Source organism: Anolis sagrei, chromosome 1 (genome assembly GCF_037176765.1).
Source record: "Anolis sagrei isolate rAnoSag1 chromosome 1, rAnoSag1.mat, whole genome shotgun sequence".
Taxonomy (NCBI): domain Eukaryota; kingdom Metazoa; phylum Chordata; class Lepidosauria; order Squamata; family Dactyloidae; genus Anolis; species Anolis sagrei.
The window spans coordinates 219,046,383-219,064,022 of NC_090021.1; the positions used below are offsets into that span (position 1 = coordinate 219,046,383).

Here is a 17,640-nt window from a genome sequence, read left to right on the forward strand (position 1 = left end):
CTCTGGGGGTTGGTGCTCATCTCCATTTCTAAGCTGAAGAGCCGGCGTTGTCCGTAGACACCTCCAAGGTCATGTGGCTGGCATGACTGCATGGAGCACTGTTACCTCATATAATTATAATATTGTATTATTATTAGTTTTATATTGCATTATATTATAATATTATTTTAGCATTCTTTAGCGTTTCCTTTTTTTGATTTTAAAATCAAACTGTGCTACTCTCATTTCTGATTACAAAAAAAAAAAGTTTGATTGTGTGTTGTTGTAGGTTTTTCCGGGCTATACGGCCATGTTGTAGAGCAGGGGTCCTCAAACTAAGGCCCGGGGCCGGATACGGCCCTCCAAGGTCATTTACCCGGCCCTTGCTCAGGGTCAACCTAAGTCTGAAATGACTTGAAAGCACACAACAATCCTATCTCATCAGCCTAAAGCAGGCCCGCACTTCCCACACACTAATAAGTTTATATTTGTTAAAATTGTTCTCCATTTTAATAATTGCATTGCTTTTAAGTGGTTTTTTTGCACTACAAATAATTGCAGTGTGCATAGGAATTCATTCATTTTTTTCTCCAAATTATTATCCGGCCCTCCAACAGTTTGAGGGACTGTGCCCTGGCCCTCTGTTTAAAATGTTTGAGGACCCCTGTTCTAGAGGCATTTTCTCCTGACGTTTCGCCTGCATCTATGGCAAGCATCCTCAGAGGTAGTGAGGTCTGTTGGAACTAGGAACTAGTTTGATTGTGTTGGCTTTGTGTTAATCATGGGCCTGGGCGAGAGGTCAGGCTCTTTGACCTGTGCAGAGAGGGGCCTCGCTCGCGCCACCCAAGGCCTGCCTCGCGCCCCGTCCTTCCTCCTCGACGCCGCCTCGTGCAGCGGGCGGGGGCGCGCGCACCCTGCGTCAGTCCGGGCCCAGGCGGCGCGTCCTTCGGGTTCGGAGCCTGAGGGGCGTCTTCCCAAGATGCACCGCGCCGGGCCGTCGCTGTCACCGCCAGCAGGAGGAGGCTGAGGCTGAGGAAAGAGGAGGAGGAGGAGGCGGCGGCGGCTGCGCTTTCCTCACCGGCCTGCTCGGCTTGGCTTTGCTTTGCTTGCCTACCGCTGCAGGAAGGAGCGCCGCCGCCATCATGGCGCCCGAGGCCGGAGCTGGAGCCGCGGCCTGGGGGCTCTGAGCCCCTCACTGCCTCCCTCAGAAGGAGGAGGAGGAGGAGGAGGGAGAAGGCGGGCTCCTGCGCCCCCGTCGGGCCTGGACCTGAGGTAAAAGGGGCTCCTGGGTTGAGTGTCTCGGGGGGTGGGGAGTTGGGACTGGAAGGATGGGTTTCTTCCTCCCTTCTGCCCTCTCCTCATTCCTTCCTGGCTCTCCCTTTCTTCCCTCCCTGGGCCTTGAACTGCTAGCAGCACCGCCTAGGCCTCACTGCCCCCCTTTGTGGAAAAGAGCCACACAAAGAGAATATGAGGGCCCCGAGGCGCCTCCTCTCCTCCCTTCAGCTAATGTCGCCCCCTTTGAGGGCGGAAAAGAAATAATAAATTCAAAACAAATACGCGAGGCTGGCTGACTGGCAAACAAAGGGACTTGTACCTCGAGAAAATGCGCATTGGCCTGCTCTGCTTGATTTGGGGGAAAGGGTCGATATTAGCCAGTGTGCAGGAACACTCCCCCCCCCCCCCTTCTTCCTCTCTTTTTGACAGGGGAGGACATCCTTCCTGCAGAGACTGGCCTCCCAGGATCGGCCTCTTGAACTCCATGACCCTCGAGGTGGCACTCTGACCCAGAAGTGCTTGGCCCCCAGTTGTCCTTACCGATAGTATTATTCATCCGGCATATTTATGTGTATCCCATTTTCCTCTCTGAAATGAGACTCTAATCAGCTCACAATCCTTAACAGAAATATAATAATAATAATAATAATAATAATAATAATAATCAATATTCGTACCCTGCTTTCCTCTCTGAAATGAGATTAAGCAATTCACAACCTTTAAAAGCAATACTATTATTATTATTATTATTATTATTATTACTCGTATTAATATTCGCACCCTGCTTTCTTCTCCGAAATGAGACTAACCAATTTGCAACCTTTAAAAGCAATACTTTTATTATAATCAATAATATTCATACTCTGCTTTCCTTTCTGAAATGAAACTAAGCAGTTCACAACCTTTAAAAGCAATACTGTTATTATAATCAATAATATTCATACTCTGCTTTCCTTTCTGAAATGAGACTAAGTGATTCACAACCTTTAAAAGCAATACTGTTACTATAATCAATAATATTCATACTCTGCTTTCCTTTCTAAAATGAGACACTAAGCAGCTCACAGCCTTTAAAAGCAATAATATTATTAATAATATTAATATTCGTAGCCCGCTTTTCTTTCTGAAATGAGACTCTAAGCAGCTCACAACCTTAAAAGCAAAACTATCATTATTATTATTATCATCATTAATATTAATATTTGTTCCCTGCTTTCCTCTCTGAAATGAGACTAAGCAGCTCACAGCCTTCAAAAGCAATACTATTAATAATAATATTCGTAACCTGCATTCCTTTCTAAAATGAGACTCTAAGCAGCTCACAAGCTTTAAAAGCCTTATTATTATTAATATTATTATTTGTATCCTGCTTTCCTCTCTGAAATGAGACTTAAGCAGCTCACAACCTTTAAAGCAATCTATTGTTACGTATTATTAATATTGTACCCTGCTTTCCTTTCTGAAATGAGACCCCAAGCAACTCACAACCTTTAAAAGCATTGTTGTTGTTGTTGTTGTTGTTGTTACCCTACTTTCCTTTCTAAAATGAGACTATAAGCAGCTCACAGCCCTTTAAAGGCAGTGCTATTATTACTATTATTAATATTAGTATCCTGCTCTCCTTTCTGAAACAAGACTCAAAGCAGCTCCACAACCACACAAATGCTGCAATTCAATACCTAAAAGTATAAATATTAAACAAATCGTTGGAGCAGAAATGTTCCCCGCAATTTCTGTGGGCAGACATCAGGGACAAAGGTATCTGCAGAGAGATCTGCAAACCATGTTGGATCTATCCATAGATCACCTTTATTGTTCTGGGCCTTAGGTTTTGAGAAAAGGGTAGATAGCCTGCAGGACTTCCTCCTCTTTTCAAAATTATTGCTGTTTTTTTTTTTAAAACCACTTGAATGTGAAGACTTAAAGGAAAAAACAGAGAGATTTGGCTTCTTTTTCCTGTTTATCAAGGAACTCCAGTCAGAAACTGGATTTAGAACTACAGATCTAGGTACATGAAAAAAAACCCTTCACGTTGCAAAAAATCAGAAAAACATTATCTTCCAGATCCTCCACAGTTTAAGAGTCATTCTTCTGTACCTCTAAAATAGGCCAAATACATTCCTTCTCAGGATAGAAATACAGACCAATGAAATATCTCCTTTTTACTTCATGTTTAGATTGTATTTTTAAATTTATAAATAATACTCGATTAAAATGAGTGCCTTGCCAGAAAAAGAGCATGCCTATGTAGATCACAGTGGAGTGTGTATTGTTCAAGCTCAATATGAATTGAAGGAGAGAAGCTGGGCTGTCCTAGATAGAAGTGCCTCAGTACACTGTTATTCAGAGTTATGGTCAATTGACAAGTGCCTATCTCAGAGACATTGGTAGCCAGTTTCATGCAAATTTCCAGGGGAAAAGAAAGTTGTCGCCAATGGGCAGAGATATGGTAAATACCAGGAAGAAAATTGCTGCTAGCTCCCATCTGATAACTTGAGATGAATTGACCAAGTGAACCCTTAGGATGGTTACCTATTTCTAGGTTTAGAAATGGTTGACATACTGTGTACTTACAGTCATCTAACAATTAGGGCCTCTTGTAGCATATTTGGAATTAGTCAAAAGTTTTACATGCGGATTTGTTATACATAGATTTGATGAAAAGAATTCTCTTTAAGAATCTATAGGTCCTCCAGTGTGATTCCTGTGTTCGACTTCCTCCAGTCATGCTGGAGGACCTAGAGATTTCTAGAGAAGACACTTCTCTTGGAATCTCTAGGTCCTCCAATGTGATTCTTTGGTCAGCTTCCATCTACATTTGATTATAGTGTTGTGCTGGAAGATCTAGAAATTCCTAGAGAGGTGTTCTCACAAGTAAAAAAAAAAAAACAACCAAAACCTTGTCTTTATTCATGTTTATTCATTTTGTTCCTTAATATATGTTTTCCTGTAAGAAAAAAAAGTGCCAAAGAAGTAGTAGGAGAATATAGGAGAAATATAAATTGGTAGTAATGATGTCTGGATCCTTCATAAAATTTTATGAACGAGGGAATTGTAGAATAAATACTGATCTGGAAGCATCCTAAATGTGTGTGGATTATAGAATCATAGAATTATAGAATAGGGTTGTAGGTTTTTTGGGCTGTATGGTCATGTTCTAGAAGTATTCTCTCCTGACGTTTCGCTTACATCTATGGCAGGCATCCTCAGAGGTTGTGAGATCTATTGAAAATTAGGAAAATTGGGTTTATATATCTGTGGAATGTCCAGGGTGGGAGAAATAACTATTTTCTGTTGGAGGTAGATGTGAATGTTTCAACGGGCCACCTTGATTAGCATTAGATAGCCTGACAGTTTTTAGGTGCGGCTTGTTACTGCCTGGGGGAATCCTTTGTTGAGAGGTGATTAGCTATCCATGATTGTTTCTTGTCTGGAGTTCCCCTGTGTTTGACTGTTGTTCTTATTATTTACTGTTATAATTTTAGAACTTTTCAATACTGGTAGCCAGATTTTGTTCATTTTCATGGTTTCTTCATTTCTGTTGAAATTGTCCACATGCTTGTGGATTTCAATGGCTTCTCTGTGTAGTCTGACATGGTAGTTGTTAGAGTGGTCCAGCATTTTTGTGTTCTCAAATAATAGGCTATGTCCAGGTTGGTTCATCAGGTGCTCTGCTATGGCAATAAATGATAGAATAATAGAATTGGAAGAGACCACATGGGCTGTCTAGTCCAACCCCCTACCATGCAGGAAAAGCACACTCAAAGCATCCCTGATAGATAGCCATCCAGCCTCTGTTTAAAAGTTTGTAAGACACAAGAGTGATCTTAAAAAGCTTTAAGCAAACTAGCTGTGATGTTTGTAAGAAGTTCCAGTTTTAGAATTGGAATTTCCTGAAATGTGTTTTCTTTCAAGGTTTAGTAACACTTGTATCTGAAATACGTGAATGCAGAAGGTAATGTTCTTGTGCTCTGCTCTATTTAGATTATTGGCATCTATTCTAAAGTGGGATACAAGTTGAGATTTGTGTTGGTTGGCATTCTACCATACTTCGCAGAAATCTTCAAGAAAGAAAACAAATTAAAGGCCTTTCAGATTGCTATTTCTATTGGTGATATATGTTATACATACTTTTTAAAGGAGCATTATAGTTTAAGGAGGCTTTCCTTCTATTTTTGATTATAGTTTTAATTATTTGTTGCTTTTGGTAACAGTATTGATTTGGTAAACTTGCTTTTTTTTCAGGACAGTGTGTCAAGAACATTAATTTTCTTGTAAATGAACTCTGGCTGTGATTCTCCATCAGTAATCCACAAATAGACCTCTTCAACCTCAGTGGGACTTAGCTTTGTGTGGGTTATTTTTAACTTAGTTTGCTTGTAATTTAACAAAACACATTCTAGTTATTTCATGTATCTTATTATGAATGGGGGAGAAGTGAGTGAGTAGGCATAAAAGAAATAGATTAGATAATAGGATGTCCTTTCACAAATGGAAGGGTTTGTTCTGTATATGCAGGGAATGCTTGGATCCAACACAGTTTCCCCCCTGCTGAAGAATAAAGTGATTTTGGCTAATAATATTTGGGCCTCCAATTCCAAGGTTATCTCTTGGGTTATTCCAATTCCTCTAAAGCAGATTTGAGAGTGGACATATAGCAACGCAGGCAGAATAAACTTCTCTTTGTTCAGCCATTGGGAATATACCACAGGTCAGTTCTGTTCATGAGTACTGGCAGTCCCCAAGTTACAAATAAGATAGTTTTGGTAGGTTTGTTTTTAAGTTGAATTTGTTTGTAAGTCAGAACAGGTGTGTGTATTGTGTGTGTATATATAGAAGCTTTGGATAGCATACAAAAGGGTTAACACCCCTGTGGTGTTTGTTTTGCTGTCTGTTCCACTGTTCAGTCCCTATGAACCTCTATACAGGGGCTTGCTGTCTGTGCTCCTTACTTTCCGTCCCTGTGATAATTGGATTTTGAAAAAAATGGCTTGTTGTGGAAACAAGGATTGGTGATAAAGTGTCAGTTGAGACACTTTTTCCCTCATAATAAGTCTTCTCGGAGTGAATTTCCCTTCCTAGGGATAGATTTCTCTTGGTTTTTGTTGTCTCACCCCCATTCTTAACCAGGAATCATTTGTAAGTCAGACGTTTGTATCTCAGAGACTGCCTGTATTCAAGAGTAAGATGGATTTACATGGCAGGTGTTGTGTGTTCCTTTGGGGATTGAGGTGGTATTATATATTAATCTTTGATTAACTTTATTTGAAATGCTCATTTTCTCATGATATGTTTTTAAAAACCATTGGGTTGGCTTTACACTTACCTCTCATAAAGTAGAGGAAAACAGGATGTACTGCAGATTGCCCACAGATATAATGGGTTGTATAGTAACTTTGACAGTTGCTCCTTCCAACACAAGTTCCACATTTTTCAGCTGGGATTCCTGTGTCTTCAGTGCTTTGTTTTTTTGAGGTGAGAGAAAAAGATGTAAGGGCGATAGAGTCAATGAAAATCATTACCCTATTACTTTCTTCTAGTTCAAACGGGAGTCTCTTAACTTCATTTCTTAAGTAATCACCCTATTCCCTTATAAATTACATGGATAATTTCCACAGTTAATCTGTAAAGATTGTGGTTGCAATTAATGAAACTGCTAAAAGTGAATGTGCTTCCAGTGGAGCTTTGGCAGTGAGTATTTTAATAGTAACATAATTAATGTGATATTTTTTGTTCACCCAATAATATTACATTAATATATTGCTCTCACTTGGTTTTGTTATCAGATCATTATATAATTTAAGTGCAGTTTTTGATTGGGGTTTCAATTGTACTGATTTGCTGTCAAAGACTTTCATGGCTGGAATCACTGGGTTGCTGTGAGTCCGTGGACCACAGGTTGGAAACTACCGCTGTATGGCCATGTTCCAGACGTTTCGCCCACATCTATGGCAGGGATCCTCAGAGGTTGTGAGGTCTCTTGGAAACTAGGCAAGTGAAGTTTATATATCTGGCATGTCCAGGGTGGGAGAAAGAAGTCTTGTTTTTTGGGGGCAAGTGTCAGTGTTGCCAATTGCTACCCAGTTGTAATGATTGTCTGAATTTTGAAGAATTGTATTTAACTGCCCAGTTTGAACAACATGTTAAGAACCTTTCTTTCTTTCTTTCTGTCATTAAGCAGTGTATAAAAGTATACCTACATTAACAAGGTATTTCTGGACATTACATCTTTTAAATAGATAGGGGAGGCAGAAATAACCCTGAAAGAATGGGAATAGCTTTTTATATCACAAAAAAGAAGAACACTTAATATGTTTCAGCAAACTTTTTACTGAAATGAAACAACCAGGTCAAGTCAATTTTGTGTAAATAAAAAAAGTATATTGACCCTTCTAAAGATCATTTAAAGACCTCCAAAGTGCATCTAGGTTGATTTTTCCTCTCACCAGTCGCCACTTATGATTTAGATCTGTGGTTTTTAACATGACCTCCGCTGTTTATGATGCAGTTGTAGGCAAGAATACACAGCTCCAGAATGATTGGTAGACATTCTTCTACAGCTTCAGCTTTATTGCTGTATTGCACTTCTGCAGTTTGAAGTCTATATTCTTCTCCATCCTTCTTCTCCTTATCCCAAAGTTTCTAAAAAAAACAAAACAAAACAACCCTTTCTGTTTGACAGAAGATGATGTGTAAAGGTGGGGAGCTCATCACACATTGTTATCTGAAGTATTCCTGTAGTTTAATCTGGATTTCAGTTTGCTTATTTCTATCAATATCTATGCATCTAAATAGAGATGGACCCACTTATTGCAGCGAATGAATGGGATGCCTCAGGATAAGATTTATTAAGATGTATAAGATGAATTTGGAGCCAGTTGAGCAAATGGCCAATAATACTATTTGTTTAAAGATCCTAACCAAAGATCAGTTACAGAGTACATGTAAATTTTATTTCAAATGATATCATCGTCACAATTTTGAACTTTTTACCCCTTTTTCATTTAATGTTTACACAAAGCAGCTGCATTTCCGTTTTGGTGTTCAGGGTTTGACTTTGGCAACTGCTGTAGTGATTGACCCTGCTGCTTTTTCTCCCATAGTTACCCTTGTTTTGTAGGCAGGACTGTCTTCATCCATCATTTCCTAGCCAACACTTCTCTTCAGCTTGTTCTAAACCACCCGAGAACTTAATTTTGTACTGCCTTCTATCTGTTGTTGTAGATATTGTGGAACTTTTGTTCCAAAGTACCCACAATGGTAGACACAAGAAGTTGTAATTTTGGGGCCTCAGGAGTCCCTTGTACACCTCTTGGTTTGCTTAAAATTTGTTAAGTTGCTGAAATACCAAATACTTTACAGTTACTAGATGCCATCATCTAAGTAGCTGAACATCCAGTCTACTGACTATTGTTCCCAAATTATAACTGTTACTCTTACCTGTCATATCCTTTCCATGTTTAGAAGCTTACAGGGTTTCTTTTGTTCCAGTGTGCCTTCCCAGAATAAGAAACTCCCAGCAATATGTCCCTAATTGCACCTTATTAGTGATCTAGGACTGTCTGTACACCCCATTCTTTTCGAAAATTCTATCCTAGTTATATTTCACCTGGTCTAGCTCAGCATTATTTTTAAATTTTTAATTATTACATTTGGCCCAGCCATAGTTTTAAAATGTTATTGTGTTATTGTTGATATTTACTGCCTATTTTTGTTTATGAGTTTTATTTTATTGTTTGTATTACTGTTGCTGTTGTTTTTTGCTGATGTATTGTGGGCTCGGCCTCATGTAAGCCTCACTGAGTCCCTTGGGGAGATGGTAGCGGGGTACAAATAAAGTTGTTATTATTATTATTATTATTATTATTATTATTATTGGATTCCAAACCAAAATAAAAAAAATGTAGAAAAAAGATTGTAAACCATTTTGAAGACTATTCTCTTTCAAAGGATATAAATCTTACTGGTTGTTGTTATTATAGTACCATTACTGTACAAGAAAAAGAATGAGAAAAATAGTTCCCTCCTCTCCTGCTTACACACATCCACAAGGAAGGGGGTGGCAACAGGGCAGGGGATTTAGACCAGCAGAAACTGCCTCTTCTGTCTCTCTGAGGCCTGGTCAGTGACAATTGATGAAGCAAAACACTTAGTATTGCTTCTCCCAAATCAAAATCTTTCTGTGTCATCACAGAAATTATTTTGTATTATGAAATACTGCTGCATTTTGAAAGCTTTTTTTTTCAAATTGTATGTTGTAGAGCTCAAGAACAATATTTAACATTAGTGTAAAAGTATTGAGAAAGATGGAAGATAAATTATATGGTCAAACATATCCATTGATCAACCAGCCTAAATATCAAATAGTTTAGCCTACAGTGTGTTTTAATAGCAAAGTACTGTATTTGTAGAACTGCTAGTTCCAGATGACTCAGGCAGGAAGCCCAAGAGAGCTTAAAATGTGACCCTTAGGATTCCAAGTAATATTCTTAACATTCTCTCTCCCCCCCCCCCCATCTCAACAAGGCAACCAGGCCTATAGATTGCTTACCTGCTTTATAGGTGTTTTGCAAAGCCATTTTATAAAAGACCAAAAATGCAAATAGTAACTGTGTGGGAGAAACCCAGTTGTCCTGAAAATAGAATTTGAGCCCACAGGGAAAAATAGTATACTCCAGAGAAGGCATAGATGAACACATTTTTCAAATCATCTACTCCATCTGTAGTCTTTTGGCTCTTATCCAACTGAGAAAGTCTAATAAAATGTATAACTTTGCTGAAGTCTTCCCTATAGCTAGCAGCACTTTTAGCACTAATAGCCTTGATTGTTTTTTCAAATAGAGAAACAACACCCTCATCCTATGACAGTGCCATTTTGCAGTCCTGCAGAAGAATAATGAAGAATGAAGCATTTTTACATAAATTTAAAAAGTAGGATACGAGATGGAGATTTTACTCGGATTTTTCTGACTGATCTAGTGAGTTGCTGTGCATTCACAATAGTTTGGATAATGATTCAGGTGATTCTGCCCTACTTCTGGTATCATTTCACCTTTTGCTTCTCTTCCTGCACCAGATTATTATAGTGATGACCCTTCTGATTTGTGGATTTGACCTTTGTGGATCTGATTGTGCATGGATGTGATTAATTTGTTATTTCTATGAATCTCTAGGTCCTCCAGCATGACTCTGTGGCCAGTTTCTGGCAGAAGTTGACGATTTGGTCACTCAAGGGAACTAAAGGATTCATAGAAAGGTGTTCTTTCAGGTCAAACCCCCACTTTTTTATTTGCAGTTTTCACACTTTTACGGAAGCCCTTTGCCTCTAACCTCAGCAAATGTGGAAAGCCACTGTATTATGATTGTTATGTGAGGAAGGGGGGGATAGCTATGTTATAAGGACTGTTGGATGAACTTAAGCCCCTGCTTACAATTCTGATCAACTAACAGCTAATTTGATCATGATCAAATACAGTATACCTTGAAACATACAAACAAAACAGACCTTGTGTGACTAGTAAGCATCCCTTTCTATTGTGATGTAGTATCATTGGATAGCAAAAGCAGGCGCAAATATTCTAATGCCACATTTCTTCATGAGCAAGCCCATCCTTCTATTCTTTCTTCCTTCTCCTCCACATTCTTGATACCCTGACTCTCTCCCCAACCAAACTGCAACTTGCTTGCATTCTGTATCAGTAGGAAACCATGAAAAGGGAAACAAATAGTTTTACAATATCCTGGAGTATTTTTTTCAGTGAATATTAGGAAATTTAATGATTCTTCATTCTACCAACACTCAGAGTTCTATAATGTTGATTTGTATCTTGTTGATTTAATATTTTTATTACACATATGGCTATAAAACAGTGTGAGGCACATTGCAATCTTTTCTAATGTGTTTTGGTAAAGTACATTAGAGTAGCACAGCTTGAAATTATGCAAAGACATGGGTCAGCTTGCAGGCAGCAGCTTTAGTACTTTTGCAAAGAGAGGAGGAAAGTACTCTGCTCTTATTCATGGTTGTCTCTGCCCAATTTTCAGGGATCCACCTTTTCCACTTCAGCCTTCTTTTCTACATCCTATGCAATCTACAGGGTTGCTCAACCCACAGGAGAGGACTGTCAGGGTTTGAGGGAATGGGAGAATATAGGTTGTAGAAAAGTATGTTTTTCTCTGGATCTAACTTACAGTATTTGTAAATGTATTTTGCTATTCAGTATGTATAATAGAGTAACTGATAAAACAGATATTAAAAGAGAAAGGTGATATGGTATGTCTATAAGATATATATTCAAAGCCAATGTATGTAATAAACAGATGCAATTAACTTTTGTGCCCTGAAAGTTCTTGTCTGAAGTGCTTTTTTAATGGTTCAAAAACCATCTTACTGTATTTGTGAGACAGGCAGATAGAATGTAAGAAATTTGGGGGAAAAAAACTGAATCAGTATTTGTGTACAAAATTAAACAAATTGTCATATGGTAGAATTACTCAAGAAAGTGGAATATAGTTTTTGAAAATGTAAGAAAAAAGATTGCTTTTGAGAGTTGTTTTTTTTTGTTTTGTTCCAGGGAGTATATTAGCTTACCAGAGCTAGTACATGGTGTATAATATCAAGTATTCTGTCAAGGGTCAGCTTGTTTTGGAAATATTTTTTCTTTGCAGATGCAGTGCACTTTCTAGCTGATCGTAAGAGAGTTCTGTAATAGTTGCTGTTTCAGCAAACGATTTCTATAAATAAAACTTCATTCGTAATTTGCATATGGCTTTGTTACAAATTACATTGATATTCTTTAACTTCAGATTTATATATAAAATTGCTGACTCTTTGAATAGCTACCACCTATGAGATGTTGTGGACTACAGTATCGCCATGAGTTGAGTATTATGGAAATAGTAGTCCAAAATATATGAAGTGCATCAGATTGCCTATTCTTGCTATAAAGAAATTCAGGGGGTTTTTTATTTCAAAAAGGTTTTGTTATATTGCCAAAATACATATTTCTAAACTTGAAGTATGCCTGACATTGCAAGAGGATCACTAACATAGTTAGTTTTCTTGCCATCTGCCATGTGAGGAGTCATTGAAAGGTGTTGGTCTGTACTTATCGTCATCTTGGACAGCCTGGTTAGGCATAGACAGTAGCTGTACAAATACCATTTAAATAATCACTTTCTAAACTTGAGTAAATTTCTCACTAGGCTAATGAGAACGGAGTTGTTGAGAGTTTAAATCTGCAGTGCATTTTGTTGATAGGACTGTGTGTGTATGCGTACGTGTGTGCTTTCAAGTTGTCTGTCAATTTACGTTAACCTGTTCTTTTGGTTTTCTTAGACACATATTAGATGCATTTTTGCAAGTTCCTTCCTCTAAAATGTAGCCACTAGCACCTGTGACCCTGCTTAGCTTCCAAGATCAGACTGGATCTGGTACCTTTCTGACTGTGTCAAATCCCCTCACTTTTTAAAAACAGTGAAGCTAAAACCTAAAGAGTTTTCTAATATACAGTGTCTTCATCTGTGGATGAGCATAATTCTCTTCTTTTTAAAATTTAAACTACTGAGTTTGTTCATGCTGATGCAGAGATATATTTTCTAGACTTTCATGTAGGAAATCTTTTCATAGTTCAAGTGCCTCCTTTTTGTATTGGGAAAGGAAAAGTGAAATTTTAAGGAAACCCCTTTCCTTGCCCTGATATAATGACGTAGTTCTATTAACAGTAGCCTGATTGTGATAATAAAAATAGAATATTTGAATGGAAATGGACCTGAAATTCAAAACAGAGCAGAAATGGAGAATTGAAGTTGAAGAGTAATGGAGAAAAGAACAAACGATCAAGAAAGAATTACTGTACATTTTTCATTTAAGCCTTTCAGCAAGTGCTTGCTGGAGTTTGGGTCCAGGACTCTCAAAGATAATCAAGGCCTACTATATACAGTGGCATAATAAATTTATATATGTGTGTGTGTGTGTGTGTATGTAATATAAAATTATTTTATATGAAATGGCAAAATCAAAGTTTGCTTTTTAGAAGGTTTTTTTTTTTTTTGTATTTTCGAGCTGTGGACAATTGAATTGATGGATAGAGTATCTATGGCTATAAAGGGCCTACTGTATATGAAATGCATCCTGCAGTTCATGTTTTCCTTTGTTCTGGAGACCCAGTATAGTGCAGTGGTTTACGCATTGAACTACAACCCTGGAGCCTAGATTTTGAATCCCCACTTGGCCATGGAAACTCGCTGGGTGACCTTAGGCAAGTCATACTCTTATCAGCCTAGGAGACAAATACAACCTCCCTCCGAAAAAAAAATCTTGCTAGGAAAATTCTGTGATAGGTTTTCTTTAGAATTGGCATAAGTTGAAAATGACTTTGAAGGTACACAACAAAATAAGAAGTGACATAGATAGTTCTCAAATAGCATCCCGTTCTGTTTGACTTCCTCAGCTGCTACCTGCAAAACTTTTGGTTTATCTTCCTGTACAAAGCACATCATTTCTATATCTTTGGTTAGTTTTGTGATTTTCAACTATTGCCCTTTAGTGAACGTGAGCCATTTAGCCCAAATATTCATGTATGGGTATTAATATTAAGAAAAGCAGCAGAGAAATGAAATTTTGCACGAATAGTTAAGTGTACTTATGAGTGATTTCTGCTTTTCAAAGTAACGTTCCATTTTTTCAGCTTCTTTTAAGACAGCAAAACATTTAGGGTTATGCTCAGTTTAAGTCAGCTGCAACCATAATGTGTTGCAAGCAATGTGAAAAGTTTGTCATGGCTTAACATTGATTTTAACAGGAACCAAACATGGATAATGGAGGCTTTCATCGGTGCGTTTGTGACATCAAGAGGGTTGTTTTTAACTCTTTTCAATAGAAATGTATTTTAAAAGGGTGCAATTAGAACTTACATCTCATTCAGAAGGATATTTCCTACTTGCAAATTTAAGTTACATTGGGTACATTCACATCCGTGGTTCTTTGGCTAGAAGTATCCCAAATCCCAGGCAAGGAGGCAGTGGAATTCTGATATCTGAGCATTTCCTTCTTGTTTCACTTAATTTATTTTGTGTTGGCATGTTGGCCTCTGAGAGGTCACCTTCATGGCCACAGTTTGAATTTTCATGTTCAGTAATATCCCATTTTGAAATATTCCTAGTAATCAGAATGTCTTGAGCAGTATGAGTACAGACTTTAGCCTTGTAGCTTTATCTTATTAGGATCCCCCTAAAGTGTCTTGAATTGAGATTTCCCTTAGAACAGTATTTCTGAAACTCCTCCTAACAACTAGTAAGCTGGCTGGGATTTTTGGGAACTGGAGGAGCAGTGTTTGAGAAACACTGCCTTAGAGAACTGTGTGTCCTCTTCCCCACAAGTAGTTTTTCAATACTCTGCATAGCTTGCTAATTCTGGATTTATTTTTTCCATAGGTTGTTGCACTTAAGAATGAACATTGAAGATAAACTGGGCGGATTATTTCTTAAATGTGGTAGCATAGAGCAAATGCAATCATCTAGGGCTATGGTTGGAATGGGTGCTGCATCTGACCAATCATCAGTTTCTATGGAACGACAGGAAGCAGCCCTTCAAGGCCGGGCTATGGCACATCAAGAAATGCTTTCCCCAGATGGAGTACTACAAGGAAGTGAACTTCGACAACAAGACATGATTCCACATGATGAACTCATGGTACATGAAGAGACGGTAAAAAATGATGATGAGATGGAGGGACATGACAGGCTTCCTCAAGGACTTCAGTATGCAGTTAGTGTTCCTGTAAGCATTTCTTTAGCACACTGTCCAGTTACAATTGAGGAAATCTCATCTAATTTTAAAAATATGACAAGAGTAACCAAATGAAAACCAGAGTAAAAAGATTACTTATGTGGGAAATACAATTGGAACTTTTACTGACAAAAGCAAGAAGGAAACTATACATTCTTTATCTAGTTTTATCTATGATATTTCTTGCAAGATTATGGAGTTAATCAGGGATCAATTCAAATTGTAAGTTATGAGCAGCATATGTGAAAAATTAGCAGTTCATAACTACCTTATTTCATTTGTTAAAAAGTGGGATGAATAAAAAGAGAAGAAAAGATCAATTAAAAGTATAATTTATGGCAAGATTGAAGTAGGGATTACTTGAAGTCAAGGCCTTTATTTGCGATAACTATCATCATTTTTCTTTACAGTCGCTGTCATCCTTGATGCTAGAAATTAATCAATACAAAATATGTACTTCTTCAAGTGTATATAGATACTGTTCTTTTGATTTTAGATGCCTCTACATAAATTATGCAAATATTTTAAATATTTGAAATATTGTACCTGTGTCAGTAGAAATCAGTAGCATTCATTGCTCAGGCGGTTTTTTCTGATTTAGCATGTGAATTTGAAAGTAGCAATGTTAATTGTTACAATAATTCTGAGTGAGATATGACTTCTCACATTGCAGTTGAATTAAAATCTGTTTTCATCCATAGAGATGTGAGAATATTTCATTCTTTTGGGATTTATTCAATTCATGGAGACAAGCTGGCCAATTTTAGTTAATTTTTACCAATAATTTATTTTAAAGATTTTTAAAACCCACAGTTTTTTTTAAAAAAGTACAAAATGGCAGCTAATTGAAAACTTGCATAAAATATGTTAAGAAACCAAATACTTTAGTTATAGAGCATAAAATTACAAGAGGCTTGACAATAAACCAATATTCTGTGATACTGAAAAAAATGGAAGCATAAATACCCAAATAGCTTCTAAATTCTCATTTTGTAATGAGAAATAAAGGGGAAGATTCAAACATTGCCCTTCTGCAAGCGAAACCCCCAAATCCAACAAAAGCAAAAGGAGGTGACCCCATTGTGCACTCTCAAAATAATATCTGGGGGGCTAGAAATCACTCTGGAACAGAGTTCAGAGAGCAATCTAAAGAAAAGGAGAATAGGAAACTTCTGTTGCAACTGCTAATTATTGGATTTAGTTCACAAAACATGCCCTGTTCTGTAATCAAAACAATACTGAAAGGCTTGCAACCAAAGATTGCAGTTGACTTTTCAGAATGGGGTAGGCAACTGTGCAGTGGCCAGAGGCCCATTTCACCCCTGTATCTCTACAGGTTTCTGCAGCATTTCATTCTTGAAGTAGTTATTGGTATCAATATCTTAATTATTTCTATGGAAGTAATTGGCAAAAATAAGATGCTATTCTTATTTTACAGAAGCATCATGCTATTGTTGATTTTATGGCTAAAGCATATCACTTAGTTTTAGATCAAATTGTACAAACATCACATGGATGTTAAACCTTTATTATGCTATCAAAACTATATATATTGGCTGGAGTTACACTTAAAATCTATATGTTCTGACTTACACACAAGAACCTTTCTTGTCTGTAACCTGGGGACTGTCTCTACTTTTAAAATAGTGACAATAGTGTAGGACTACAGTCTTACTATAATTGAATAATTTGAGAATTTTAGAATTGTTTACATCAATGAAGGGGGTTGGTGCAATGCTGTATTAGCATTTTGTTACTGAAACTCTAATTTGAAAAACATCAGAGAGAAAGCAAACGCGACAGCAACTGTATATGTTTAAACATGTAACTGTTGCATTTGTGCACAATAGAAAGGTGAGAGGAGAATGAAAACACCTCAGATTCACTTTCTGGAACTTGCTCTGTCTGATAACTTTTGTGCCAAAATAGCTATAAGCAGGTTGACAGTTGTGTGGCTCTGCAGATTTTATTATAAGCAGGTTGACAGTTGTGTGGCTCTTCAGATTTTATTCGATTTTAACTATTTTATTCGATTTTAACTATCACAGAAGCACTAGCCATCATCGTTCATTATTCAAAATCAGTGTTTCTCAACCACTGTTCTAAATGCTGGGAGTTGTACTTTAACAACATTTGGAGAATCACACAATTCCCACCTCTATCTCAGTTATGTGGAGGACTAATTTATTCTTAAGCTCAGTTATCTTTGCAATATGGCTATAATAAGCCCTGCTTATCACCATAGATATGAATTTGAAATTAAAAATGTTTTGTTTAATAAAATACAGTATTCGTGCCAAATATTTACTTATATCCAAGCAGTAAGGGCATGAACATTTGAAAGTAGCTGCTCCCTTTTTCTTTATCTTTTTTAAAAGAAAGGTATAAAATAGCTCTCAAGGATATTGAGATATTTTAAGACAGTGGTTCTCAACCTGTGGATTCCCAGATGTTTTGGCCTTCAACTCCCAGAAATCCTAACAGCTGGTAAACTGGCTTGGATTTCTTGGAGTTGTAGGCCAAAACGCCTGGGAACCCACAGGTTGAGAACCACTGTTTTAAAAGTTTGCAAAAAGCCTTGTACATTTAAATAATAT

The 17,640-nt window shown here is 37.5% G+C and overlaps 1 protein-coding gene across 6 annotated transcripts in view; it reads left to right on the forward strand.

The window, feature by feature from the left end:
* The first annotated feature begins 909 nt into the window (after positions 1 to 909).
* The window catches only part of ZNF148 (zinc finger protein 148), a 38,186-nt gene continuing 21,455 nt past the window's right edge, over positions 910 to 17,640 (forward strand). For 3 of the 6 annotated variants that reach the window (XM_060775151.2, XM_060775125.2, XM_060775099.2), the window contains exons 1-2: positions 910 to 1,251; positions 14,689 to 15,034. In XM_060775151.2, the coding sequence (XP_060631134.1) occupies positions 14,705 to 15,034 (330 nt within the window). In that variant the 5' untranslated portion in view covers positions 910 to 1,251; positions 14,689 to 14,704. The remainder of the gene's footprint in view (positions 1,252 to 14,688; positions 15,035 to 17,640) is intronic. The other 3 variants (XM_060775135.2, XM_060775143.2, XM_060775109.2) reach the window with 2 other exon arrangements.